At 34.6% G+C, this 25,529-nt stretch overlaps 2 protein-coding genes across 2 annotated transcripts in view; one reads left to right on the top strand and one right to left on the bottom strand.

The window, feature by feature from the left end:
• The window catches only part of LOC138710935 (myophilin), a 39,178-nt gene extending 20,232 nt beyond the window's left edge, over positions 1–18,946 (top strand). Inside the window, exons 2-4 of the mRNA XM_069842135.1 lie at positions 5,855–6,054; positions 8,732–8,852; positions 14,675–18,946. Coding sequence (XP_069698236.1) covers positions 5,855–6,054; positions 8,732–8,852; positions 14,675–14,857 — 504 coding nt within the window. The 3' untranslated portion in view covers positions 14,858–18,946. The remainder of the gene's footprint in view (positions 1–5,854; positions 6,055–8,731; positions 8,853–14,674) is intronic.
• LOC138710934 (muscle-specific protein 20-like) overlaps positions 1–25,529 on the bottom strand; it is a 106,080-nt gene that overhangs the window by 48,566 nt on the left and 31,985 nt on the right. The window lies entirely within an intron of this gene.

The raw sequence follows: 25,529 nt of genomic DNA, 5'->3' as shown, positions 1-25,529 counted from the left end.
CAACAAAATATTGCCAATATCTTGATGTGTACTTCTTTAGGAAATATCACACCTGCACGTTGAAAAGTAAATAGCTGTGTAACACTATCAGATCAGTAGAAAAAAAGTTTATTGTTCAGGTATCTTTATCATTTTAAGCAGACGTTTTGTGACACTGTTGAAGGGAAATGTAGCAATACAGACATGATGTTGAAATATGTGTGCTATTGGTCCTATTATATCGATATTTTGTTTCTTTTCATTACCAAAGCTCTTCTCTTAGATCTCTTCTCTCCTCTTGAATAGGTGATAATTCAAGTGTTTCTCGTGGTAAGACGCGCAATTTTGCATGGAAATGACTCCTACCATTGTTTTTGTGGTGAGTGATTTAGCCTATATTATAAGTTTGTTTTTATGCGGTTATGAGCGTTCGAGGTCAAGTATATTCCTTGTTAGTATTATTTCCTACAAACCTAGCAACTTGGATTCGATTCTGGACACTAAAGTTGATATCTATCGCATTTTTACAAAGACTGGATTTTTGCTCCTTGTCTAGTGTTCGACTTTTATTGTTTCGGATAGTGAATTTGTACCATACTAAAATACATATCAGAATGTCTTCGTACTTGAAAAAAACTATAATGCGTTCTGACAGGCGACGTAAACATTTCCGGTAGAGGAAGGGAGAAGGATAACCATAAATCAATGGCAGAGGTCACACGCTCCAGGCTTACTTTGAAGTTGGGCGGAGGTAGAATGCTTCAGATCGCCCAACTTCAACATAAGAGTGGAATGAGACCTCTGCCATTGGTTGATTAGCAAGTATCCTTCTACCTTCCTCTGTTGACAATATTTACGTCGCTTATCAGACATTATGGAACGCAGTGTAGTACCGATATTGCTTTAATTCTAAGCAAGCTACACGATTATAGAATTAATCTTAATAATAATAATAATAATAATAATAATAATAATAATAATAATAATAATAATAATAATAATAACGAATATTCTATCAGGTGGAAGGACGCACTTGGTTACGAATATTTAACTTGGAATTACAAATCGAAACTTTTGGCTGTTTGAACTGAATTTGCCTGAAGAAGGAGACAAAGACAAAAGTTAAGATTGCTGGAATTTTTAATGCCGAGCTCTTGGTAAATAAGTAATTAGTTTTTCTTAACTGGCCTTTTATAAATCAACATAAGTTTTAACTTATATTTTCATGTCGACAGCTTCATCAGAAACGTAGATGGTTTTTTGGATTAGCGAATTTATGAATCGACATTGTTTCTCTTTCCAATCTAATTGACATAATATTATCAGTAGTTGAAGGTGTCATGGAGGACCAGAGTCTAATTTTTTATGTAAATAAGCCTACATCTATATCAAAGAGTCAGTGGAGGAATCCGGTTGACAGAATCCAATAATAAATTCAGGAAACAAAAAGTATGAAACTAGTTAAACTTGTGATAACTCAAACTAAAAGGCCTATGATACTGAAATATGTAAAATATCGGAAAATACAGAGCTTTAAGACAGTACTCTGTATTTATTTACATTTATAATGTTAAAGCAATAATTAATATTGGTTACTGCTTATTACAGCAAATATGTATGTCAAAGTCCCAATTAAGAGAGCATTGCTCCTAGGCCTATAATATTAACAGAATATGTAAAAAAAAAAAAATGATAAGTGCTCCAAATAGGGTTTCAGATTTCAAGTAGGACAATATTTTGAAAATTAGCCTATAAGCACTTACAGTAGAGCGTCTCGTTTAGGCACAGTGAAAACGTAAACAAAGTGCAGGTAACATGTGGGAGGAGAAAGAGCCGTACGATAAACACGAGGGATGCACAAGGTTTTAGTGCAACATTTATGGCGGATCATTAATATTGAAATTATATTTTCCAAAAACACACAAAACAAAAGAACACAAACTGCATAACGTTATCATATAGGCTACACATTTTAACTAACAAGCAATTGTAGCGTTGAAATAATTCAATATAACAAATCAAATTTTGATACTTATATCGATCGTCTAGTTCAAAAGTGCGACAACTCAAAAAAACAAGTTTTGAGATATCTTTAGTTGAAAGTTTCAAATAAATCACTTAGAAAGGAACAGAGTTCTGGTTCATAACCACGACAATTAGAAATGAGTCAGTATTCAGGACGAGTTTATCACAATTTCCAGTTCATTATTAATACATTTCGAAATGTACTAATAATGAATTAGCAAAGTCCATAGTTATAATTACTTCTAAAGCAGTTTATTTCGTTTTTTTTTTCTTTTTGGTTGTAAATATGAATTATCTCAATACTGAATCGAAAAGAGCACCGAAAGGGTCTTTCAGTAGTAAAGGGTGCGTCAGAAAGAACGGATGGATTTCAAACTATCGATACGCAACGAGGAGAGAGATATAGTGAGGGGGACCACGACTGTTGGGTCAGCCATAGAATGCAGTTTCAGTTGAGAATATGGTGTTGGTCTGGTGTACAACGTGCTTTCATCGTAGAGACATTTTTGAAAAATGAAGAGTCTGTGATCGCCACTCAGGACTCATTTCGACATCGGATGTCACGCTAGGATTCCAACTCGGAATACAATTTTGCGGTGGGTGGCTTCATTTCGTATCTCAGGTTCAACATTAAAGAATAAATCACCTGGACAAAATTCTATTGCACTGAGATTGTCCGAGGCTACGGTAAGATCTCGCGCCCTGCGACTTCTTTCTTTGGGACCATTTGAAGGCGTAAGTTTGTAAACATCGATCACATACACTGGACGAACTGAAGACAGCGATTCGCGAAGAAATCGTGGCAATTGCACCAGCTATGACTGTGAAAGTGATGGCGAACATCAGAAAACTCCTCGATGCCTGTATTGAAAGCCAAGGACATCATATGGATAATGTTGTTTTCCTTAAATAAACTGCATGTATTGGTGAATATGTTGATAACAATAAATTTTTGATTTGATGAATCTTTACAATTTTCTTGCCATGTGAAATCCATCCGTTCTTTCTGACGCACCCTGTATAAATAACTAAAAAATGGCAATTTTTGAGTTGTCGCACTTTTGAACTGGACGATCGATGATATTGCTTTCAAGCAGCATTTTTTACAGTCATGAATTTCATTCTCTGTATGACTAACATAATATGACAGTCTTCTGTACTGTATCTGAATAAATTGAAGTTTGAGAAGGGATAATTATGTTTAGGAAATAGTGTCGTCACTTCAGACCAATATACTGTAGTTTTGTTAATTCGGCAAAAGAAGATGGTGGTATTATGTAGGATTTTCTTCAATCTCAAGTAATAATCCTATTCAGATCAAAACCCTTGTATGTTATATTCAAGGGGAAACGTGGTAACCGTGGACAACAGATGGACCTACTGTAGTAACATAAAATTTATGAAATCGCGACTATCACGACAAAAATTTCAATGAATGAAATCCTACTTATAGTGGAAATGGATGCTTTTGAGGTACAATTTCTTGGTTCTAGATGTCGGCTACTTGTCTTACGGTCGTTGCAAAGTGTATTTTAGGAGGTGAATGGAAACTTAGCGTCGTAATGGATGCGTCGGCAGAATGTCGACATGTTAGGACAGGGCGTACAGCTGCTTTGGTAGAGGAAATACAACCGACTTGACTTGCTGCCGTGCCAGAAGTCCAAGAGCTATTTCCGGACTCGTTTACTGCGTCCCGTATGAGACGCCCACCCACATCCCGACGGCCGTATCACCATTATTCAAACTCGGAGAGGGTGTTCCAGGCGTCTGTTTTTACGCAATGTTTGTGAGGGATCGTGTTCTGTGGTGTTAAACAAACAGACACAGAACATGGTTTGGAAGTTGCGTTGTAGGTATTGCAACAGGAATTTTCTCAGACCCAAATCGAGATTATTATTGCTGAATAGCACTGTATTATGCAATACCGTATTTGCTTCATTAAAAGTCTCAAATTTAAATGTCAATATTATGACAGGTGTTGTATTGCATGTTTCCACGTATTCACATTTTTTTATGTTCTAGTGATATTTAACTTATTTTATATTTTTGTTTTCATTTTTCCGATAATGGTATATCTATAATGTGATAAGTTGAGCTATATATAATCATAATTTTCCTTACTGTGTGTACCTAAAATATTGATTCATTGTATGCTTTGTACTGTACTATATTATTATTATTATTATTATTATTATTATTATTATTATTATTATTATTATCAATAATTGTCTTATTTTTTATACGTTGTATGTCTCATTTATTTTGACCTGCTGTTCACATTTTATATGCATTTTCCTTTCTTTCTGTGTGTTATATATTATGTCTGATTTATACTTACTTGTTGTTTACATTTTTTATTATCTTATTCAGTTTTGTGTGTAAAATTGTAGTGTACTTTGCAAATTTGTAGTGTTTTTTGTAATGCAGTTTTACTCCTGGTTGAGTGTTAGAGAAGGCCGTATGGCCTTAACTCTGCCAGGTTAAATAAATCATTATTATTATTATTATTATTATTATTATTATTATTATTATTATTATTATTATTATTATTATTATTATTATTATTATTATTATTATAGATAACAAATATATGTCCCTTTCTCTTGAGGTTTTTCTGCAAGGAATAAATTTAATTTTGTAAATTTACTTCTTGAAACAGGTCTGTAATAATTTTCCTGTAACTCAATTCGAATTTTTTTTCCAAAAAACGAGAGATTTTGTAGTCAATATAATTTTTGTTTCCCAAAATAACATTCATATCAGAATTTTAGATTCTAAAAAATTCTGGAGTACCAACAAAAAATGTGTTATAAATAAATTCATTTTTAACACGTTTTCAATTTGACGACTATGGTAGCAGTGGTTCGGAATGTCTGATGTTGGATTCTAAGGACCGACTATTTTTTTATTGAGTTATTTTACGACGCTGTATCAACATCTCAGGTTATTTAGCGTCTGCATGAAATGAAGGTGATAATGCCGGTGAAATGAGTCCAGGGTCCAGCACCGAAAGTTACCCAGCATTTGCTCGTATTGGGTTGAGGGAAAACCCCGGAAAAAACATCAACCAGATAACTTGTCCCAACCGGGATTCGAACCCGGGCCAGCTGGTTTCGCGGACCGTTACTCCACAGGTGTGGACCAGGACCGACTATCCTGACTTCTGTACTTACCAAGTCTCTCCAAGCGAATTCCAGATTACTACCAATTACGAAAGAGTCGCGTCTTTCCCATTTCTGCAACCTCCAGTAACTAGTCTATCACATAACCCCAATATGTCATCCACTCAGTCTCCGCAACTGAATAGCCATCTGGCTGGGAAGTATTGCAACTGGCTAAGTGTGCTCCCCTCTGTCGGGAAGCAAGAAACAACATGAAGCATAAGCAGCAACCACTGCTAAGTGGAAACGCCCTTAAAATAGTTTTCTTCCACTGAGAAATCTTGAATATCAATTAAAAATCTCTCTAATTTTAATAAGATTTTCTACGTAATATTAATTATTTTAAATAAGTATGGCAAATAACATTTAACTATCCTTTTATATAAAGGAAAATTTATTTCCCTAAAGAAATTGAAATTTTAAAACTAGTAGGCTACAAATTAAAAGGAGTACGATATTAAATCACAAATTATCCTCCCTCACTAAACATTTTTTCATTAAATCATGTTCAATTTTGTAACAGTATTTTCTTGTAAAAAAATCAAATAGACATTTTGCTGAATTTAGTTTCTATTGTTGTCTCTTTCTCAAAAAGTAGTGCCCAACTTTATAGTCCTTTTTCGCAGAAAAAAAAGTCTAAAATGTAAACAAATTGAAGTACTATGTTAAAGTAACATCTTTTTCTGCAGGCTAGAAACAAGGAACAGGAAGCTGAAATCCTGCAGTGGATTGAAACTGTAACTGGAGAGAAGTTGCCACCGCAACCGTACGAGGATGTACTGCGGGATGGTATCATCCTCTGCAACCTCATAAACAAAATTGCACCTGGATCCGTCAAGAAAATACAAACAAAGGGCACCAACTTCCAGCTTATGGAAAATATTCAGAGGTAATATCAATTTATAATACGCCTATTCCTTAAAATTCACAGTTTTTTGCACTACCTATAGGGGATAGTCGGGTAGTATCGGACAGTACGTTTCTTTCATCTACCACCATATGGTAGTACCTGAATGACATGGTTACGTTTCTCTATGCGACATCACAGAAACGTAACCATGTCAATCAGGTACTATCATCGTGTGGTAGATGAAAGAAACTCACTGTCCGATATTACCCGATGTCCGATACTACCCGACTGTCCCCTATACATTTGTCTATCATCATCATCGTCTTTGCAGGTATTAGGCCTAGTGGCCTGTTACGGTCTCCATCCATCTTTTCAGGGGGCGTCTCAAAGATCGTCTTCCATGTGGTATATAACGGAGAATTTGTCTTGGGAGTCTGGCACGGTCCATTCTATTGACATGGTTAAGCCATTTTTGTCTATATTGGTTGAGATGTTCATAAATATGTGTAATTTTCAATTTTTTTTTTGTAATTAGTTCATTCCTTTTGTGGTCAAGCAAGCTGTAGCCGGCAGTCCTCCTTAGAAATCTCATTTCCGCAGTTGTTAGGCGTTGAACATCTGAGTTTCGGGCAGTCCAGGCCTCACTACCATACATGAGGACAGGTCTTGCTAGAACTTTATATGCTTTTAACCTGGTATGTTTTTGGGTTTTCGTGGTTGTGAAAACCTGGTTGATGGTTCTTAAGGCTCCATTAAAATGTTGAATATTTTCAGATATATCAGTAACAGGTAAATATATCAAATTATAACCTAAATATTTAAATGAGTTTACCTGTCCTAACGTATGGGCTCCAATGCAAATTTTACTCCTAACTGGCTGTTTACCTTGGAACGCCATAATTTTTGTTTTGTTTGGGGAAATTTTCATATTGAAATTTTGTGCTATTATATTCAGGTGATGTACTGAGTATTGCAGCTCGTCTTCATTTGTAGCAAAAAGAACCTGATCGTCTGCATATAATAATGTATCTACAGTACAATTTCGGAAGAGCGGAATGTTTCCATGAATTGTTAGTCGCCAATGTCTGATGATGGAGTTGATGTATATATTGAATAAAAGTGGTGAGAGGAGGGCATACTTCACGAACTCCACAGTTTATCGGTCTCCATTCGGTATGTCCTGATCCAATAGTAATTTTGATAATATTGTGGTTATATAATTCGTAAATTGTTCTTATAATTGTCTATATACGTTTCAAATAATTAATTATATGTTACGATCCAAATTTAACTTACAAACCCGTAAATAGCTGCACTTCTATATACAGTAAACATTAAGAATTTATTTTTGATTTCCACATCACTTCCTCAAAAGGAACCGAACAAATAGGCTATATAAAATGATTACAGACTTTGATAGTAAGTAGTATTCACTAGTATAAATACAAATAGGCCTACTGCTAATAAATATGGGCTCAAAAATAATATTTGCTGCAACAATGCCCTATTTTGTGGCGTCCACTCATTCAACAGTAACATAGTAGCAAAAAGCACGATTTCGTTCGAGAGTTGTGGTTGTTCACAGTTAACAGTTCCTCCACAGTGCGTACGTTGATGTGGGACTCTGGGCCTTATCAGGTAGCCTACTCGACCTGGCTCTTTATTAGGGCTGAGGCAGGATGACCCACTTGTTAGCATCGGGTTCACGAATGCCTCCCAGGTCATCTGTCAGATTTGAATAATCATCGCATATGGGCGCAACGCGTTTGCGCCAGGTACTTAAAAAGATAGCATGTTATTCCGCCACAATGCCTTAGCGCTGAATATATAATATTTCTTCGAAATATGTATTATATGACTTTCTTGTGTTAAATTCTATCGTACCTGGTTTACATGTTTCGACCTATTATGGGTCATCCTCAGAACTGGTCGGTCATTATTGGTCTTGGCGTCTGTTTTGTTTCCTGTGATGGTGTGTTTGTGTGGTGTAATGTGGAGTCAAATGCTAACCACACCTACAGAGACATCAACACAGATATGGTAATACTACATATCCAACCAAAAAGGCAGAAACTAAACACACTAGAACAATATGAAATATACTGACACACAAAAACACACCCTAATGAAATTCTCAACACACAACTCAATTTCAGAACACACACACTCTTTGACTCTCAGCCTCGCGTCATAGTAGTAGTTTTTAAATTAATTAATTAATTTAATTAATTTGTGCTTAGTTCACCGACTAATTCATTTTTAACAACAATTGATTTAAAAAGTTGTTCTCGATAATTTAGCGTTACTGTACAAGTCGATGGATCCAAACTTCACGAGTTCAAACCCAGCTGAGGGCGATGGATTTTAAAGGATAGTCAAACAGATAGCATTACTTCCTCCGGGAGAGAAGTAAAGCTGTGAGTCCCATAAAGTAGATTTATACCACGTAAAATAATCTTCTCTCTGATAGAGGACTCCAGGTAAAATTCATCTGTCATTTCTTGACCACGTTGAATTTCGACGCTGAATAACTAGTACAATTGAAAGCGTCATTAAATAAAATATCACTACTACTATTCCACCGGCAGAGTTGAGAGAGGAGAGAAACAGGAGATTTAGTGAGTCTCAAAAGTTGTCACAATATACGGACAGTATTTCTACCAAGTGTGGTATTCCGGCTTCACGCAATATTATAACACTGATATTCTTCTTCCAGATTCCAAGCAGCTATCAAGAAATACGGTGTTCCAGAAGAGGAAATCTTCCAAACGGCTGACTTGTTTGAGAGGAGAAATATTCCCCAAGTGACCTTGTGCATTTATGCTCTTGGCAGAATTGTAAGTAGCTACACATCTAAATATTGCTAATTTATATTTGCTCAAGGAGCAGCAGTAACTCAGTTGGTAAAGCACCGTACTGTGAACTGGAAATTTCCGAGTCGCTTTTATGTAGACTCGACTGGACTGTACCCGAGCACGAGCATATGCTCATTTCGGGTATCTATTCAAATGTACCATTTCAAATATAAATTATGAATGAATTTGAATTTGAAAATTGTATATTCGCAAAAACAAACTCAGTCTTAGCTCTCGAGTGATAGAGGGGTTTTTCTCTTCATCCTAACTTCCAGGACGACTCCTGAGTGCACTCACAAGGGAATCGTACCAGGTCGTATAGTTTGAATTTAAAGAAAATGCATATTTAAGCTAATTTTCGTTCGTTAAGAAACGTGGTGATAGTCGTTCGTTTCGCTTTTTCCTCGTTTACGAAATATAATGACCTGAAAATCGATGCTACTTATGCCGCTTCTTGCTCGCACTTAGATCCTCATAGTTGCGTGACACCGAATCACAGCTCTCGCATTAATGTTCTAGTCTATTTTATTTTTCTCTTATCGCACTTAGATCCTCATAGTTGCGCGACACCGAATCACAGCTCTCGCATTAATATTCTAGTCTATTTTATTTTTCTCTTATCGCACTTAGATCCTCATAGTTGCGCGACACCGAATCACAGCTCTCGCATTAATATTCTAGTCTATTTTATTTTTCTCTTATCGCACTTAGATCCTCATAGTTACGCGACACCGAATCACAGCTCTTGCATTAATGTTCTAGTCTATTTTATTTTTCTCTTATCGCACTTAGATCCTCATAGTTGCGCGACACCGAATCACAGCTCTCACATTAATGTTCTAGTCTATTTTATTTTTCTCTTATCGCACTTAGATCCTCATAGTTGCACGACACCGAATCACAGCTCTCGCATTAATGTTCTAGTCTATTTTATTTTTCTCTTATCGCACTTAGATCCTCATAGTTGCGCGACACCGAATCACAGCTCTCGCATTAATGTTATAGTCTATTTTATTTTTCTCTTATCGCACTTAGATCCTCATAGTTGCACGACACCGAATCACAGCTCTCGCATTAATGTTATAGTCTATTTTATTTTTCTCTTATCGCACTTAGATCCTCATAGTTGCACGACACCGAATCACAGCTCTCGCATTAATGTTATAGTCTATTTTATTTTTCTCTTATCGCACTTAGATCCTCATAGTTGCGCGACACCGAATCACAGCTCTCGCATTAATGTTATAGTCTATTTTATTTTTCTCTTATCGCACTTAGATCCTCATAGTTGCACGACACCGAATCACAGCTCTCGCATTAATGTTATAGTCTATTTTATTTTTCTCTTATCGCACTTAGATCCTCATAGTTGCGTGACACCGAATCACAGCTCTCGCATTAATGTTCTAGTCTATTTTATTTTTCTCTTATCGCACTTAGATCCTCATAGTTGCGCGACACCGAATCACAGCTCTTGCATTAATGTTCTAGTCTATTTTATTTTTCTCTTATTTCACTTAGATCCTCATAGTTGCGTGACACCGAATCACAGCGCTCACATTAATGTTCTAGTCTATTTTATTTTTCTCTTATCGCACTTAGATCCTCATAGTTGCACGACACCGAATCACAGCTCTCACATTAATGTTCTAGTCTATTTCATTTTTCTCTTATCGCACTTAGATCCTCATAGTTGCACGAAACCGAATCACAGCTCTCACATTAATGTTCTAGTCTATTTTATTTTTCTCTTATCGCACTTAGATCCTCATAGTTGCACGACACCGAATCACAGCTCTCGCATTAATGTTCTAGTCTATTTTATTTTTCTCTTATCGCACTTAGATCCTCATAGTTGCACGACACCGAATCACAGCTCTCGCATTAATGTTCTAGTCTATTTTATTTTTCTCTTATCGCACTTAGATCCTCATAGTTGCACGACACCGAATCACAGCTCTCGCATTAATGTTCTAGTCTATTTTATTTTTCTCTTATCGCACTTAGATCCTCATAGTTACGCGACACCGAATCACAGCTCTCACATTAATGTTCTAGTTTATTTTATTTTTCTCTTAACTCACATTAAAAGAGTACTCTTGCTGAAATACAAATTCAATTTAAATCTATACTAATAATAAATCTGTAGCCGAAATTTTTCTGGTAATTTTCGATTTTCCAAAGTAATTAGTCCTAACATATATAATTAACCACCCTGAAACCGAAAATCGCTTTTTTGAAATTTTTGTCTGTCTGTCTGTCTGGATGTTTGTTACCTTTTCACGTGATAATGGCTGAACCGATTTATATGAAAATTGGAACATAAATTAAGTTCGTTGTAACTTAGAATTTAGGCTATATGGCATTCAAAATATTTTATTTAAAAGGGGGGTTATAAGGGGGCTTGAATTAAATAAATCGAAATATCTCCCTTATTATTAATTTTCATGAAAAAATTACATAACAAAAGTTTCTTTAAATATAATTTCCGATAACTTTTATTCTATGCAAAAGTTTGATAGGACTGATACTTAATGAGATAAATGAGTCTCAAAATTACAATAACAACGCTATCTAAGGCGGTGTAATGAAATAAAAAACAAATGACTTCGTCTATAAGGGGCCTTGGACAACAACAATCGAAAGCAATGAAACATAGCCTACAGAGAATGTTTCTGTGTTTGTATGAAGTAATATCGGAAGCTAAATTAACCGATTTGTATAATTAATTAATAATTCACCATTGGAAAGTGTAGTTTCTCTAGATGGACATAATGCTATAATGTTATTACAGTAACTTCTGAGTGAATCGAGGACAGGTAAGATTAAAATAGTTTTTTATACACAGAAAACTTGACAGGCATTCGTTTCCTGTATTTCCTAAAATAATTTTTATGACCAAATGAGTGGTCTCTGGATCAAAAGGATCGCATTTTAATTTTTTTAATACAATTTAAGTACCGGTAACATAATAAACTATTTATCCTTCTATCAAACACGAATGTTCCCTGGATCAAATGTCCTATTTTAATTATGTAATTACTTTATATTTATTTCTAACGGGTGCAGCGGAGCGCACGGGTACGGCTAGTTTAAAATATGTATTAACTTTTTGACTCAGCTTAAATATGATAGTGTGGATTCGAAATGAAGTGGTCGAAACAAAGAGCCATTGAACAGTACAAACATTTTATATAGGATGGTTTTTCACACCCTTCCGTAACACACACACTGTTTTCAACATGCAACATTGTTGCGAAGTTATCAAACTTTCTCACATGTTTCCCGATCACATATCTCCACACCTCTACCACGTGTATATTAGCATGTCTTTGAGGACAGGTGAATGAAACTGGTGATACACAACAGAATGCAATGGAATTATGAAGCCTTTATCGTGCAATGTGTCTGAAATTTGTTCAGAGATAATTTTATGTATGAAATACTCTTCTAGCATTCGAATTACAATTTCTATTGCCCAAAAACTACACATCCAAGGGTTGCAAAGATCTTGTAGTTTTTGGAGGGATAATTTGTGGTTTAATTGCCTTACATGTAAAGTATTGTTTACTCCTTCAAAAGTAAATATAGTGTCACCTATCTGACCACTCCAGGAATCCAGAAGTAGTAGTATGCCTTTCTTAACATCCTGGAGAAATACATCTCTTAACCATCTTCTCGCGTGATTTTTTGTCAGTTTACCGAAACTACTTGCATCGACCACATTAAATGGCTTATAATTGTCTACCCGTTGTTTTACTTTAGGTCCAAATTCCCCTTTCGGTTCTTGAAAACATAGTATGTACAGTAGTTTTTTTAGTAGTTTATTTTACGACGCTTTATCAACATCTAAGGTTATTTAGCGTCTGAATGAGATGAAGGTGATAATGCCGGTGAAATGAATCCAGCACCGAAAGTTACCCAGCATTTGCTCATATTGGGTTGAGGGAAAACATCAACCAGATAACTTGTCCCAACCGGGATTCGAACCCGGGCCAGCTGGTTTCGCGGCCAGACGTGCTAACCGTTACTCCACAGGAGTGGACTGTACAGTCGTGTTCCTAAACAATGTCACGGTAGTCTAAATTCAGAACCATTCAAGTATCAATGGAATGGCAATCTGTTTTATTCATGTTCGCGATTTCATGGCCGTCCAAAGCGGCCATATAATGAACAAAGCTGTTAGGAATAGTTGAATGATAATCTTGTTGCAATGGGTACTAGATGTAACTTCATAATAATAAAGGCTAAAATGTAGATATGAATGTTACTTATTTGTGTTACGTGTAATATTTAACTAATGAAAGATCGAGATAATACATTAAATTCTTTCTGAATGAAGTTTGTACATTGAATATTACATTTTCTTTGGCAGTGCGTAAAATGAATAGCAGTGCCTTGTGATTACTTACTTTTTACGCACTAATGTTTTAAAGGGCAGGGCATAGTTGCGCCCCACGGTCAGATCAGATAAGATGCAGCAGATAAGAAAGGGTCCCTGTTTTGTGGGCATAGTTGCGCCCCGTTCCCATCAGGTAGAGAAAGGAGCATGGTATAGTTGCGCCTCGATGAAATAGGTAGAGAAAAGACACTACGGGAACTCGAGTCTCATAATCAACCAACATTATTGATTTCTTATTCGATTTAATATTTATTAAAATGAAGACATTGAAGTTGGCAGTACTTTATTAACTGTTTTTCTACTGTTTATGCAGTGATTATCAATAGCCTACTGTTAAAATGAACACCATGAAGTTGGCAGTACTTTATTAACTGACATAATTATTCAAATAAGTGAGCCGTTGGAATATGGGACCTTAGCAGTCTTGACATTTTATTAGTGATTTTCACACAGTCTGTGACGTAAAGTGAGGTTAATTTAAAATGAATGTTAAGTTTAGTGAAAAGGGTAAAGAGTTAATAATGCACAATGGTTCTAAGTTTCAATTTTCGAAACCCTGTACCGTAGGGTTAAGATATCGATGTAGAAACAAAAAATGCAATTCATTTATTGAGTGTGATCAATAAAAAAGTGTTATTTTAAATAGCAAAATTGATCATATGCTAGGTCTACCTGATTTTAATGCAGCTATCATTGTAATATTTTAAAGTAATTTATTTATTTTATGACAATCACTTTCGTGTGTACTATGTCCATCGGGGCGCAACTATGCCATGTCCATTCTGCTACCTGATTTCTTCGGGGCGCAACTATGCCATGTCCATTCTGCTACCTGATTTCTTCGGGGCGCAACTATGCCATGTCCATTCTGCTACCTGATTTCTTCGGGGCGCAACTATGCCATGTCCCATCTGCTACCTGATTTCTTCGGGGCGCAATTATGCCATATCCATTCTGCTATCTGATTTCTTCGGGGCGCAACTATGCCATGTCCCTTCTGCTACCTGATTTCTTCGGGGCACAATTATGCCATGTCCATTCTGCTACCTGATTTCTTCGGGGCGTAATTATGCCATGTCCCATCTGCTACCTGATTTCTTCGGGGCGCAACTATGCCATGTCCATTCTGCTACCTGATTTCTTCGGGGCACAATTATGCCATGTCTAGATCTCCCAATTGACCGTGGGGCACAACTATGCCATACCGGTTTTAAAGGCTCACTTTATACACTGATAACAGTAGGTAAAATGCAACTTTACGCACTATTGAAGAAAAAAATATAATTTTGTCGGTCCTTATTTTGCTCTTCAAATGTTTTTGATATTGTTTGCTTAACACATCATTGAGAGAAGTCTAAAATTACACTGAAAATAACAGTGACGTTACTTTTTCTTTCCACAGACTCAGAAACACCCAGAATATACAGGACCAAGACTAGGTCCAAAAATGGCTGACGAAAATAAAAGAGAATTTTCAGAAGACCAACTGCGAGCTTCTGAAGGTCATCTTGGCTTGCAGATGGGATTCAACAAGGGGGCATCTCAATCCGGACATGGAGGTTTTGGTAATACCAGACACATGTAGATGGTTACGTTTGTACAGGGGTTCTGTAACAAGAAACAGAACAGCTGCTTCTCTACATAACAGACGTCGAGAACTGATTCTTGAGATGTATATGATTGAAATATTAAAAATCTATAAAACTGATGCATCATCAATCTGATTGTATTGCCAGTAATATAAAATAAAGAACTGTATCCATATAATCTCTCTAAGTATGATAAAAGTATGAAATAAAACACATAATTTAACATCTAGATCAGGCATGTCAAAACCCTGCACATTGTGCAGTCGCGCACATTGTGCACTGGTCTCTGTGCAACGTGCAGTTCCTTTTCCCCTACCTGGAGGGAGCGAACATAATTGTTATGATGTTTCCCTCAGCCAACAGTAATTATTTTAAAATGAAAGGCTTTCATCATATCATGTGGACCTAATAGTGATATGAGAATTTAAATCATATTAGTAAAGTTCTCAAAATATGATATTCGCCTGCTCTTATTTCTTAATTAGTACTCTCACAGCAAGACAAACATGAAAATGATGTTGTTTTGGAGTCTATACTAACACAGCCATCAATGGTTAGACGACTTACAACTTTTATTTGATAAGTTGATAAGTGATGAGAATATAGTGAGGAATACATGTGAGGCTCGTGAGGTTGTAAGGGAAAGAAGAAAGCAACTATTTTTAAGGCGAAAAAATTTTCTGGAAAAATAATACATAATGGCGAATTTTCCATCTCACGTTACTATATTATCTTAATATACTTACGTTAATAAAACTTTAAACCTGACATAAAGAAAATGTCCTCGCTTCACAGCTTGTGAACTACTCTTTTAACTAAATTCAGTAACGCTCCAAACTTGCTAATACTTGCTCTCAACGTTTTCCAAATAAACTATATATAAATTTAAATTCAAGCTTAATTTATCCAATTTATTAATAATAATGTGAATTTATATTAATATACAGCAAGGAAATGATTCCAGTGTAAAAGCCTCACAATGTCCTATTGCATGTAATTGGGAGTAAAATATATTCTTTCTTAGCATTTGTGCACCAATGGTCCCAATAATGCTTGAGGAACAATGCAAGAGTATTACTTTGAAATAATTAGTACCTACTATGTAAAATGAAATATTGTGTTCGTTTTTTGTTGTTTCAAAATTACTGCAATATTTCTATTTTCTTCAAATACTGTACACAAATCATGTAAATAAATGATTCTTTACAAACGACTGCATTGTGAATTGTAACTGAGTAAGTCTATTGTTTCTGTGTTACAATTATTGTAAAGTATAGACACTGACAATAATTGTGTTTTTTCCTTCTGCTAAGTATGTTTATAATGTCCAAATGTCAATTTAATTGAACACTAGAAGCGCAGAATAGATTCTTGTACATCCCTCCCGCTAAGAACTGGTAAGAGAAACACGTGAATGACGCAATCTGCACAGACAGGCGTTCCGCGCACATACACTGCACATTCAGTGTCTGATTTTTGACATGCCTGATCTAGATCGTAAGAATAAATTCCTAGAATCTTTTATTCTGTGGACGGTTTTTAAAACTACATGTTTGCATTATTTAAAAATTTGTTTTATAAGAAATTATAACAAGTGCATTTACTTCTGTGAAGTAAAGCAGTATTAACAGGCGTTTCTTTTTACCGAAGTGTTGGATTCTTTGTAAGTTCATGCATATGTATATACACTTTTTGCTGGTTGAGTGGAAGAGAAGGTCTTACGGCCTTAACTCTGCCAGCTAAAATAAATCATTATTATTATTATATAATATCTGTTTTCTGTGAAGCTATTGGTCTGTTTCCTTTTAAAGAACTCCGATATTTGATAATCGATATAATTGTTGAATGCAGTCAGCAACGAACCCGTGAGCTCTTGAAGCAAGCTCGCGTCGAACGTTTCCAACGATTGGGGCTTCTTACTGTTAGTTCAATTTTGCAATGTTAAGAAGCAACACATATCATACTCTCTCACCCTGTCAGCCTTAACTTTTCTTGTAGAATTATGAATGATTTTTTATATAAATATAAATTATAGTTTGTAACCACATTACATAGAAGAAGTGTTTCTTAATCTGACCTGAAAGAATATTTATTATCTGGTTAAGTATGTAATGACGGATAAAACTCGAAAGAGAACAATAAAAATGTTCTTCTACATTGGCACTGTTTTGAGTGGTGATGTTATGGTGAGTACAGTTTACTTTAAATACTACTACATTCTTAAAATAAGCTATTGCACGTCAGTTCTTTAACTAAATGTCTTTTAATTGGACTGGGTAATGATTAAGTGTCAGAAATCCTATTATTTATTTTGTGTTTTAAAAAAGCACAAAACTTTCTCTTTAAAACAATATAGGGAAAACTCGGCTAATTCCGCAGTACGGGTAATTCCGCACTAGTGCATATATGATTTTACTACGGCTTTACAATAGCGTGAACGTAAGTTTTAAGAGGCTGTCAACAAGAAGCATGTCCTCTCCAGTGCTATAGAAGGAAATCATGGATATTGACCGACACCTCTGTCAGCAATACAGTGAAACATCATAAGTTGGCTGTTTTTCGTGTTTTGCTACACAACTGTGAAGAAAGTCAGCATTGCTGCATATAAATTGTTCCTTTTATGTTACTTTCAAAATGTATTTCATAATTATTTACTACTGCGGAATTAGCCAAGTCCTACTGCGGATTTATCCGCACTGTTGCGGAATTACCCGAGTTGTTTTTCAACTGTAATGTATGTACAACTAAATATATTTGCATTGTAGTAGGTTTCTTTATCTCATTTGACAATGAAAGATTTCGTCCATATCTACATAGCCTACCTTGATAATATTTTTCAATAAAGATTTTGATAAAAACAATATGACAGATTTACTTCGTAATATTGCGGAATTAGCCGAGTCTCCCCTATAGCTTCTACTGTGGGGTGTATCTCTGCAGATAAACCCTTTACGTGGCCTCTTTCAATTTGACGGCGTATGTAATTCATACATCCTTCTTTTTTTTTTAATGCAGCTTTCCGTAATTTGATATTTATCAAATTTAAGTACATTTTTCTCTGAAAATATTTAATCTATTTACTATAAAATTTAGCAGTATTTTCTGTAGCATGTGTTCTACAAAGTAGACCTACGGGCTTATGAATGTCACACATATAACATGAGGAAAAAAGTATAAATGCATTTGAAAAAAATGGCAAAAACTATTAATCAAGTTTCAATATTTTTTTCTGTTTCATCAATGGCAAATTTTTAACTAAATCATGCTTTATAATTTACAATATAGATTACTTGATAACTTAAAAAAAAATAAGAGTTATATGAGTGAAGATTGTAGCAAGTAATGTGCACCTGAAGTCTGAGCAAAGTGGGAAAACATTATCTGTTAGGGCCTTTCCTTTACACTTGGATAAGAAACTAGTTAATTGACTTTTATACCACTGAATTCAGGATGATTTATTGTATAACTATGGAAATTTTTATTCAACTCTGAACATTAAAAGGCTAAAAATATCGAACTAAAATTTTGTACTGAAATTCTTTAACCACACAGGCATCACTACCTACTCTCCTCGAGCACAGAATTATAAGGCTTACAGATAAATAATTTTGCATTGAGAATCTTAAGTATACTCTTTGGTACTGGCGATCATCATTCAATTTTAAAGAAGTCTCATATTTTCAGCACCAAATTCTCAAGCTTTACCAAATAATGTAGGCTACAGTTCCTGTTTGTTACATAATATCGATAGTTAAGTACTTCTTTACATGTATTAGCATGCTTTCATCATGGAGCTGACATTATAATTCTAACAGACACAATAAGCTCTGAACAAAGCAATGAATGAGAAAGTAAGTGATAATGAGTGCATTATAATGTCTATTGCTGTAATATAATACTCATGTTGTAAGGTTTTTATTACATTAAAGATAGTTTTTCCTAGAAACTGTTGTGTAACTTACTATTTTTGTAAATGTTTGATAAATACTTAAACTTATTTTCTTAATTTAAAACATTTTGTAATACGGATATTGTTTGCTGAATAACATTTTGTCAGTAGATAACAATAAATGTAACGTATTTTGTTGGTATCTTTAATTTCAAATCAAGGTTTCTTTTGAAAAATCTAAGCCTAATAATTGACCGATTTTATACAATTCGAGGAACTACTACAATAAGTTATAATTATGTCATACTGTCTAATACAGTAGCGTATAAAATCTTCCTTATTTTTTTGTTTTTTCACAGATTAAGGGAAATTTTATTCAGTTTAAAATAGTACAATTATTTTCCAAAAGTAATAATTGCACATTCGGTGAATTTATATATTCTAAGCAACCTAAATTAAGTATAGACTAACCTTTAAATTTCATTTATGCTGATTCCCAAATCGGAAATTACGGAATCATTTTTTCAATGAAATTCTCAAAATTGTTTCTTTTCATTAATATAATGTGCAATAATCTGAAAATGTTCAGTAAAAATTATACGAATCATGATCAAAAACTTTCAATTCAATAATATTGCAGTCGTTACGAATGCATTTCGAGGTTAATTTTTTGGAAAAGAAACCTTGAGTATCAGTTTCGTAATAACTCCTCATTCTTCTCTTATTTATAAAGACTATTACACTTTTACTACGTCATACTACTTTTGACAAATAAAACGGTAAGGAAGACGTGTTTCAACCAATCATGGCTGCTTATCCTACAATTTTTATCACCTCCCTAGAATTTGTTTTTATCACCTCCCTAGTATTTGTTTCTTTGTTTGCCGACGTTGTACTTGCAATAATTTATTGTACCTTTTAAAATGATTCATATTTATTTCATCATCCTTAATTAAAACTTTTCTATCATTTATCTTGTTTATATTATTAAGGTTATGTTATAGCTTCTTCTGTATGAGATTATGGATAGTCACGTATCAGAGATTGTTTAATATATATACATACTACATACAGGGTGAATAAAAAGTCTGGAAACATATAAATATCTTCCAAATGCTTGACTTTCGATTACTATAGGTGTTAGCAGTAGGCCTATTTGTAAGACTAAATGCTCTACCAGTGGCACATTCGATTCTAGCCCTCAGCTTTTTCAAAAGCCGCTATTTTGGATGCAACTTTGAAATTTTAAATGGAAATGGGGTCATGTAGGTACTCAAAATCATGTGACATTTTCTGAAAAAAAAAAAAAACATTGGTGTAATCCATTTTCAGATAATATATCTCTAATCATTTTCAAGCTATTTAAAGATGACTGTCATAATGACACAAACATTATTTACTGCATCGACAGATATTTTGTAACCTGGTACAGTACTAAGGAGGCTTTGGAAAAGGTATTTTTATGCAATTCTGATAATTAACTTTTCCTGCTTTACTGTTTGGTTAACCTGGGGCAGTTTCAATGCATTTTTGTGATTATTTGAAGTTTTCCTATAACAAATTTCTTGATTTTCGTGATGGCATTATCGAAAGACGGAAGAATAACTGATATCATTCTTCATTCTGGTGGGTTAAGCCACAGAAATGTTGCAGCAGACTGGACGAACAGTTCCCTGAACATTGGATTGGTCAGCGTGGACAAATAGAATGGCCGGCCAGGTCTCCAGATTTAATAACCCTTGATTTTTTTTTCTTTTTGGGTTATATAAAGAGATTGGTATATGAAGAGGAAATTCAGAATGTGAAGAGAACATTTTATAGCATTTCCGGGGTGACTTCAGCACAGGCTTCAATGATACGGTTCTTTAAATGTTTCAAATTCTCAAGTAGCGCTGGTCTCCTATGCCCGAGGTTGCTGGTTCGATCCCGGGCTAGGTCAATGGCATTTAAGTGTGCTTAAATGCGACAGGCTCATGTCAGTAGATTTACTGGCATGTAAAAGAACTCCTGCGGGACAAAATTCCGGAATACCGGGAACGCTGATATAACCTCGGCAGTTGCGAGCGTCGTTAAATAAAACATAACATATTTTTTACACTAAGTAATGTCATTAGTTTCAGGGGTTTTTCTTTGAGATATTTCAAACAAAAAAGTTCAATACAATTTTACTCGTTTTTGCTTCATTTTTGAGATAAAAATTGTTTTATATGAAACAGTTCATAGCGTGTTTTGGGAAAGTCATTGATTTAATTCTCAATATGCTCAGTAAATTTAAGAGTGCAGTGTATTATGACAATAATGATTGAAAGAATTTTAGTTTTGTCCTTTAAATGTACAGGAATATAATATGAACAAATGTAACTTTTCGTTCTGAAAAGGAATTCTAAAATGTTAATTTGTTCGTTTTTTTTTTTCTCGAAAAGGAAGCAAAAGAAGTAAATTTTTATTAAACTTTTTTGTTTGAAATATCTCATAGAATAACCCCCTGAAATTATTGACAATATTCACGGTTCATCCTGTATATTGGAAGTGAACTCTATGTGCAGCGATAGTAACGCAGCACAGACTAAGTGATCGGTATCAGCACAGCTAGCTCAAGCAGGCCGGCTTTAAATGAATCACCCTGTATCCTATTTATGCATTTTTACGTCGTCTTTCCAAATAAGGATATCTTATCGTTAGATGGCAGGAGTGTTCCATGCGGCACAACATGTTGTAGGGCTATATTATGCTGTATGCTACAGTTGATTGCGTTCTCCCGCTTGTTGTTTTTTTTTTCTTGTGCGCATCAAAATTATATTTATAATTATTTTGTATAATCTAGTATAATTTAATATAATTCAGCATTTTCTTACCTCATAATTTAATTCAATTTACAATAAATAATAGCGTAAACTTGTATAATACAGAGATAGGTGAGGAAATCTGCAGTTTGCAGAATATAGATGTGAGTAAATTGAATATTCATGAACCTGAACGAGAATTTTGAGAACGAGGTGCACGAAGAAAAAAAAAATAAATAAAATAGGAACTTTGTCGAAAGTAAATATTAGCTCTTTAATCATTGGTATTGTAAGTACCGTACGCTAAAAAACAGGATATGTAGCCATCAATGTGTTTTTTTTATAGGGAAAGAACTATCGAGATTGAATTCCTCGTATTTTTTCTCTAGTTGCAGAAAGATCAAATGCAATGTTTGATAAGATGATATAATATGATCGCAGTAGTATCACGATTATTGCTGCGTTTTGTAGGTTAAGGACATGCAGTTTTGAATACTATGTAGGATGATTTTGAAAATTTGAAGTAAAAACATAGTTTTAATAATTAATCTATAGCACATTAAAAACATTATTCACGAAATGGATTTCACTATGGAGCGCCCTGGCTAATAAACATCTCAGTTAATCCAGAGTTTACTGCAGGCGTAAACTGCGGAGACTCCTAGAAGTACTGAATATAATCTAAGCTAACATATGATGAAAGAATAATGGAACGGAGAAAAATTCTCTCCGGCGCCGGGATTTGAACCCGGGTTTCCAGCTCTACGTGCTGATACTTTATCCACTAAGCCACACCGGATACAACTCCGACGCCGGTTAGAATCGTCTCAGATTAAGCTCCAACTCTTGGGTTCCCTCTAGTGGCCGCCCTCTGCACTACGTCATAGATGTCTATGAACGCAGGACCGAAGTCCACACATGTGCTGAGGTGCACTCGGTATGAGTGACTAGTTGGCCGGGATCCGACGGAATAAGCGCCGTCTTAAATCACGAAGTGATTTACGCATATCATATATATATTTTTTAATGTACCGAAGTACATATGATATTTCCATGCAGATATTCTGCGTCATCATACGATGAAAGAGTAATGGAACGGAGAAAAATTCTCTCTCTCTCATAATATATATGATATGCGTAAATCACTTCGTGATTTAAGACGGCGCTTATTCCGTCGGATCCCGGCCAACTAGTCACTCATACCGAGTGCACCTCAGCACATGTGTGGACTTCGGTCCTGCGTTCATAGACATCTATGACGTAGTGCAGAGGGCGGCCACTAGAGGGAACCCAAGAGTTGGAGCTTAATCTGAGACGATTCTAACCGGCGTCGGAGTTGTATCCGGTGTGGCTTAGTGGATAAAGCATCAGCACGTAGAGCTGAAAACCCGGGTTCAAATCCCGGCGCCGGAGAGAATTTTTCTCCGTTCCATTACTCTTTCATCATATGATGACGCAGAATATCTGCATGGAAATATCATATGTACTTCGGTACATTAAAATAATATATAAGCTAACATAGCTTGCTGTCGAGGTTGTATATGTTTTTATTAATTTAATTTTCCCTCTTCCAAAATGAAACTGTAGCCAGGAATTCCTTACTTGAAGTAGTTATTTTTGTTTAATTGCTAACACTTTCGAGGCCCAATTTCATTAGTTAAATTTTTAAGGTTCAAAGCATATATTCAGAATATTTCGAGACCTGAATGAAGACAAAAGGCTTTCCCTGGTTTTTACATTTAGGAACACAACAAAAATTTGCCATTTTGAGTTGTTTTTAATAGTATTTAATGTACCAATACACTACGTAAATCGTCAATGTTTATATACCGGAAAACAAATGCACACGCAAAGCGCATCCTTCAAAGTACACGCGCGCTATCTATTGGTACTAGTTCAGGATATCCCTATTGGCACAGAACGTTTATGTTGTGCCCTCCGCTTTGACTCAGGTATTAGCACTTGTAACTACAAACCCAGCGTAGGCCTACCCAGGTTCGATTTTCTGTACGAACATGGTTATTTCTTATCATCCGATAAGAACTACGTATGTTTTATTTTTACTTCTGTATGTCCGTTGCTTAAAGTTACGATCTTACGTCATGCTGACCACAAACTAGTCCCGCTATTTATGAATGTCTAATGTTTGTTCATAATATTCACACAAGTGGACACAGACTGGATCAAAGAGCTCAACCCTTGAAGATGAAAATGGTTGACTGTCATAATAATGATGATTTATTTATTTATTTATCTACTTATTTATTTATTTATCTACTTATTTATTTATTTATGTATTTATTTATTTATGTATTTATTTATTTATCTATTTATTTATTTATCTTATTGCTAGTAAGTTTGAAATGAATACAATTTAATACAATGAAAGATAAACTAGCCCACTCCTGAATGAGTAAGACTCGTGCTCAGGAGGGGATTCCAATACAGACAAAAATAAAATTAAAAGTGAGAGTGAATACAGATTAAAAAATGTTTAATATGTTTAAAACGAAACTACAAATCCAATACAATTTGTTTTTTTTTTTTATTAATTTGGAGAGGATTCGTGGTTAAAGTGAAAGTATAAAGTGAAAATTAAAATTAAGGTGACATTCAACATTTAATTTTTTAAGGTGACATGTATTTATCTAGCCTGACGAGTTTACTTCCTTGGTTTGAATTGTAAATTATTTAAAAATAGCGTGTAAGAGGGCCTTAGACTAGAAATGTTTAGTTTAAATGTAGTTCTGTTTATAAGTATGCATAAGAATGCAATTATTTGACTTATTTGAACTGTTGTATCAGTGAAGCGAGGTGAGTCAGTGAAGTTATGGTTTTACAGTGCAGTGAACAGTTCCGATCAGTGATAATTTATAGCGTCAATGAAATGTGTTCTATAGTGTCAGTGAAATGTGTTACAGAGTGTCAGTGAAATGTGTGCTAAAGTGTCAGTGAAATGCGTCATAGTGCCACTACAGGGAATGAGATGAGAGTAAAGTGAAAGACTATTGAAACTTATGTAGGACCTATAGATAATTATGTAGGTTGTGTTGTAAAATTAGGCGTTTTATTTTATGTTTTATTATTATTGTGTTAAGTTGTATTGTGTATTCTTATTGTATTGTGTATAATATTGTATATGTGTTGTAAATTGTATTATGTATTGTAAATTTTATTGTGTATAGCTTATCATTTTAACTGTGTATTGTTAATATTGTATATACCACTGCCACCGGGTGCTTGCCCACTTGCAGTGTAAATAAATACATACATTAAAATTATATTAGAATAAAATTTGTTTAATAATCTGGGCCCTTGACTCATGTTATGATAAAAAGCTGCACTGGTTTTACATTTTTGTTCAGACAAACGCAGAGAATTCATATTTTTAGTTCTATATTTATGTATATACCTTTCAAAGTTATTAAGATTTTTATGAAAATATTTTAATAAAATAAAATAATAAATTTGTTTAATGTCGAAAACTTTGAAATGTTTAAACAACAATTCAGTTGGGTAATATTTCGACTTTTTTTAACAAATGTTTAATACTTTTTTTCTGTAGTAAAATTAACGGTTAAAAGTTGGATTTATAAGTTCCACCCCAACCTATAATACCATACATAGATATAGATTGAAATAATTCTAAATAAATTATACGTAAACAGTTAATTGACAAAAATATTTCTTAGATAATAGTGATGACAGGGTTTGATGATGATGATGATGATGATGATGATGATGATGATGATGATGATGACAACGATGAACATTTAACGTTTACATAGTGAGGTAACACAAAAACAAACTATTAATTTTACATTTTATAGTGCACGACATTAAAGTCACTATCAATGCAAATATCAGTGTGACTGGCAAAACAAACTTTTGGCAGGTACATCGCAACATATGACCGTTGTAATAAATTAATTGTTGTCACGGTAGGATGTTTAGATAGGTGTGTCTACGGAAAATATCGCTGCGGACAATTACAAG

Source organism: Periplaneta americana, chromosome 12 (genome assembly GCF_040183065.1).
Source record: "Periplaneta americana isolate PAMFEO1 chromosome 12, P.americana_PAMFEO1_priV1, whole genome shotgun sequence".
NCBI lineage: Eukaryota > Metazoa > Arthropoda > Insecta > Blattodea > Blattidae > Periplaneta > Periplaneta americana.
Note: the sequence above shows the minus strand (reverse complement) of the source record. Positions and strands in the feature narration are given on the sequence as shown.